At 45.5% G+C, this 5,671-nt stretch overlaps 1 gene segment (V, D, J or C); it reads right to left on the bottom strand.

Moving 5' to 3' along the window:
- Positions 1-4,383: 4,383 nt before the first annotated feature.
- LOC133068315 (immunoglobulin heavy variable 4-59-like) lies at positions 4,384-5,281 on the bottom strand. The segment is given in 3 exon segments: positions 4,384-4,405; positions 4,674-5,088; positions 5,171-5,281. Coding segments are annotated over 3 exon segments (468 nt in total).
- Between the last annotated feature and the right edge of the window lie 390 nt (positions 5,282-5,671).

Consider the following 5,671-nt stretch of genomic DNA (forward strand, 5'->3'; position numbering starts at 1 on the left):
TTGAGAATTTTCCATAGTTTGTTGTGACCCACAGGCAAAGGCTTTAGTGCAGTCAATGAAGCAGAAGTAGATGTTTTTCTCATCAATTTATCAGATAGTAGCAGTAATAAGACAAGCATTGGATTTAAATCCTGGAGAGACGGAAATGCCCAGAGAGTAAAAGAGAAGAATATTAACTTAACTAGGGCAGAGGCCACTGAATAGAATGAAACCACCAGCAAATTAACCTGAAATGCATTCCCTGAGGTCGAGTGAGGAAAAGGTGTGGTGGTGGTCACGGTCTCCTAAGTACTGTCCCCACCAGTGCCAGTGTGGACCTGCTAAAGTGTAACCAGTTGGTGTTGTTCTCCATGCACACAGGTGTGTCTTCCTCCCTGGGAGCCCAGGATTCCTGCCCGGGAACTTAGGTCCTCCCTGTATCTTGCTAGGAGGACTTTGGCTCTGGATTCTGACCTGGGACTGTCTCAGAGCACCTCAAATGGCAGTGTGACCTTTCTCCAGTCACCTCGTCCAACTGTGCCGTACACTTACCATTTATGAAATGGGGAAATGGGTCCCATGTGGAAATGTGTAAAATTTTCATGTGTTTTCTGATGTGAAGGAAGCAATCACAACATTAGGCAGTTTAAAGTGAGAGTCACCCTTTATTTTGTTCACACTCTGTGCTTTGGGAGGGTCTGTAGCCTGGGGCTCAGTCAGAGCACAGTGCTGGGCCTCATGTCCTCTTTGTGTGGACATTTCTTGGGCCCTGACTTCCTTTGCAAGATGACTGTGTCAGCAGAGTGAAGTTTTTGGTGCCCTGAGCTTCAGAATGTATTTTTAGATATCAACCCACAGACATGATTCATAAATCATTTCTAACATTTTGTATTTGTTAAAAACTCTGTCCTGACAACAACAGTGGTAACAATAACACTGACACAGGAATCAAAGCATAGACTTAGAGAATAAACTTACAAACATCAGAGTTGATAAATAGACCTGTATCATGAATAGAGAGTGTGAAGAGTACATCATGAGAAGTGCTGGGCTGGATGAAGCCCAAACTGGAATCAAGATTGCCAAAAGAAATATCAATAACCTCAGATATTCATATGACTCCACCTTCAAGGCAGAAAGTGAAGAAGAATTAAAGAGCCTCTTGATGAAATGAAAGAGGAGAGTGAAAGAATTGGCTTAAAACTCAACATTCAGAAAACTAAGATCATGGCATCTGGTCCCATCACTTCACAGCAAATAGATGGGGAGACAGTGGAAACAGTGACTGACCTTACTTTTCTGGGCTCCAATCTCAGTGAAGGTTGTAACTGCAGCCACGAAATTAAAAGATGCTTGCTTCTTGGAAGAAAAGTTATGACTAACCTAGACAGCATATTAAAAATCAGAGACATTACTTTTCCAACAAAGATCTGTCTAGTCAAAGCTATGGTTTTTCCAGTAGTCATGTATGGATATCAGTGTTGGACTATAAAGAAAGCTGAGCACTGAAGAATTGATGCTTTTGAACTGTGGTGTTGAAGAAGACTCTTGAGAATGCCTTGGAGTGCAAGGAGATTAAACCAGTCAATCCTAAAGAAAATAAGTCTAAAAGGTTCATTGGAAGGACTGACAAGAAGCTGAAACTCCAGTAGTTTGGCCACCTGATGCAAGAACGGACTCGTTGGAAAAGACCCTGATGCTGGAAAGATTGAAGGAAGGAGAAGAAGGGCACAACAGAGGATGAGACGGATGGAACCCTTCACCAAATTGATGGACATTATTTTGAGCAAGCTCCGGGAGTTGGTGATGGGCAGGGAGGCCTGGCGTGCTGCAATCCATGGGGTCGCAAAGAGTCGGAAAGGACTGAGTGACTGAACTGAAAGTTTCAGTTCTTTATTGAGAGGCCTGTTTATCTCTGGATATTCCAGAACTCTGATCTGGATGAAATACAATGTTCTAAGAGATCTATTTTGTTGCAACATGTGGAAATTTTCTTCTTTTCTCTACTTCTCAAACTTTCTTCTTGGAAACAGCATCCATGTGTTAAGATTTTAGCCTTAAAGGAGCAAGAGGTTACTTAAGAAAAATCGCGGTGTGCCAAACTCATATGTGACATTTAGTGTATCTGATATCACAAAAGGGGATGTGCTTATATCAGATAGGCTTCATGGTGTCCAAAGTTTCCTAAATCCCAAAAGTAAATGCCTGATGTGAGGCTCTTCATGGGCGAGTTGACTACTGTTGAGATTGGATTTTATAATTCTTTATTATCTAGATGTGATTCTCTCAACAGTTACAACCCCAACCCAATTTCATGGGGGAAACCAGATGAGAGAGCTTTCAAGTCTTTAAAGGAGAGTTTTAGAGGCCACCTGCCTCTGGCCGTCTCCATGTTTCCTGTCGTGTGAAAAATGAAGGGGTTCCCTTGGAGTTCTCACTAAAATGAAGGGACCACCACAGACACATCGGGCATCAACAGATGCTGTGGTGTGTGGGTAGTCCCCGAGCCTTACAGTCATTATGGCCACTGAGCTTCTGGTTACGACCCTTTACCACATTCAACAATTCTCAGTCAGCCGCCTCAACTCCTAAGAGGTCTTTTTATTTGCTGCTTCTTGCACGACTCCTCATCTACCCTCCACCCCCATCACCAGTGACGCCCATCGTGATTGTTTCACACTCAAGGACACCTCCTGACACCTGATCCTCTGGAGCTATCTACTTGCAGCGACTCTCAGGAGACAGACCTAAGCCTCATATATTGTCACACGGTACCTTCACCTACTGGACCAATGCCCCAGAAGAACTCTTCAGCCTCACTGGAAAGGACCCTACCAAGCACTGCTAACCAACCCTCCAGAGGATAGGAACTAGGATTCCCATGACACACAGTAAGAACAGCTGAGTCCTCAATGGACTTGCACCTCAAAGCTGACCTGAATTTAATGATATTTCAGAGTTTAAGGTAATATGTTATGAGAACTTTCTACAATATCTGGACCAGAACTATTGGGCATTTTTCTGCCAAACCCTGGATGATAATGTAAAATGTCACATGCTTCCCAATGACTATGATCTTGACAACACAGGGGTTTTAGTTAAAAAATGCCTGAGAGCTCTCCCTATCAGTCCTCTTCTTACCTAAATGTGACAGCAACAGACTTACAGTCTGCGCACTTTCCCTCTGAATGACACTGCACCCAGAAAAGTTCCTCCTGTCACTGAGAGACAAAAGTTTAAAAAACCCAAGTATTGATCATTTTCTGAGAAGGATCTTGAGAAAATTGAGGGTGTGTTAAGTTGTTTAAGTCGTGTCTAACTCTGTGCAACCCTATGGGCTGTAGTCCACCAGGCTCCTCTGTCCATAGGATTCTCCAGGCAAGAATCCTGGAGTGGATTACCATGGCCTTCTCCAGGGAACCTTCCCAACCCAGGGATCGAACCCTTCTCTCCTAACTCTCTGGCACTGGCAGGAGACTCTATTACTAGCAGGTTTTTTTTTTTCTTCTTATCAGTAATGTCACCTTGGAAGCCCTTGACCAAAAGTGGAAAGAGTAAAAGAATTAGAATAAGAATGAGGAGGAGAAGAACGAGAAAGTACAACGAAATAAAACCCAGTGGACAGGAGGAGGAGTTTTCATGCCCTTGGACAATCTCTGAATCGAACCTGAACAAAGTTACCTCTTCTTTTTTGCCAAAAAACTCAGGTAAAGAAAAACCACAGAGTTTTAGTTACAAGAGCCCTCCCACCTCACTTTTTACCCTGATACAAAAGACAGTCTCTCCACTTCTACTGGGGAATTGCACATGACTCTTTATAATTGCAGACTCCAATTTGTAATTCTCGGTTGGTCCTAAATAAATTCATTTTTGCTACCGAAATGCCTGGCAATCTGTTTTATGTCCAAAAGCTTACTTTCCACAATACTTTCCATTTTTCATTGGTTCCATACTATACTAAGCCGGTCACCTGGATGGACTTGTGGACATTCCTGCAACATCCTTGCTTAGATGAGAGAAAGTGGCCACAACCAGCCTGTGAGAGACTAGAGGAAATGAAGATTATTTCACTCCTGCTGAGAGGGGATATGGATATAGGTGAAGGTCATCATCCACTTTGGGGTCAAATTTGGGGTCCAGATGTAAATTAGCAAGTAGGTGAATTTGCAAAAACGGAATCCATGAATAATGAGGATAACTCCCTGTGGGACATCGGATTACAGTCTGTAACAGTACAACTTGCAGACTTCAAAGTGTTTGTGAAGGTAGACTGAAAGCAGGAGGGTGTGTCTTCTCACTGAACATGTACAGAAACAGCAAAAGTAACAGTTGAAGGTTTCCTGGGACTTCTTGGGCCATTCACTAGATTTGATGACTATGGACTCATATGGAAAATGATGGTGAGCCTCAGAGTTGTAGTCAGCGTCTATGGCAAGACAAAAACAAAACAGAGAAAACACACAATTCTGACTATTGGATTACCCGGGAGTGTTGGTACATATTCCACACAGACATATACATACAAACGCACAACTATACTTAAACGAAAAATGAAGACTATGTATGGTTTTATGAAAGCAGTATAAGCCACAATAACGGAACAGTGAGGACACAGAAGAGGTTTCCAGGGAATCGCTGGGCGGGACGAGAAAACCAGATTCGACCAGGAGTTCCCTCCCAGCGCCCCGGGGCACCTGCTCCTGCCAGCAGTCCTGAACGTGGTGGGCCCGAGCGCCCCCTGGTGGTCCTGGGCGCCCATGCAGGGAGGTTTCTGTCTGGGCTCTCTCTGACTTCCCCTCACTGTGCATGTTGCACAGTAATAGACGGCCGTGTCCTCTGGTGTCACGCTGCTCAGTGAGAGGGAGACTTGGCTCTTGGAGGTGTCGCTGGTGATGCTGAGCCGGGATTTCAGGTCTGGGTTATAGCTTGTGCTTCCACCACTACTTATTCCACCAACCCACTCCAGCGCCTTCCCTGGAGCCTGGCGGACCCAGCCTACAGCATTGCTGCTTAGTGAGATTCCAGAGACAGCGCAGGTGAGGGAGAGGGTCTGTGAGGGCTTCACCAGGCTGGGTCCCGACTCCTGCAGCCGCACCTGGGACAGGACCCCTGTGGACAGAGAGAAGCACGGTGACTCACGGGCTCAGAGGCCGCTTCCCCACGTGCCCATGTCTGATCCAGAGACACTCACCGCTGGGAGCTGACAGCACGAAGAGGAAGGTCCACAGTGGGCTCATCTTCGAGCAGATGAGAGTCACCGCTCCTGAAACCTCTTCAAGCCTGAGGAGGAGCCTGAATTTAAGTGACCTGGTGCTTTGTTTCCAGCCTGTGACCTGAGTGGATCTTTGCATGAGGGAGGGGCCTCTGCATAAAAAGCAGAAAGCAGTGAAAGGAGGTTCAGTCTATGGACCTCGCCCCGTGAGGAGGACGCTAACTGTTCAATCAGAGAACTCAGCCCCTCCTGCGGTCCCCCTCCCCCTGCCAGGAAGACTGTTTATGGAGGAATGGAATGATGAGGGAGGGTTGTTGGGGAAAAATGATGCTGTCAGGCAACAAAGGCAGATTTTGGGAAGAGACTTTAACCCCAGGGAGGTGTTTACCTCCACTCAACAAAAGCCCACCACACATTCAGCGACCACCCAGGTGTCAGACACAAACTCGTTTTTTTTTTTTTTTCTTTTCTGATTAGCTT

The sequence above is a fragment of the Dama dama genome, chromosome 13, assembly GCF_033118175.1.
Source record: "Dama dama isolate Ldn47 chromosome 13, ASM3311817v1, whole genome shotgun sequence".
Lineage (NCBI taxonomy): Eukaryota > Metazoa > Chordata > Mammalia > Artiodactyla > Cervidae > Dama > Dama dama.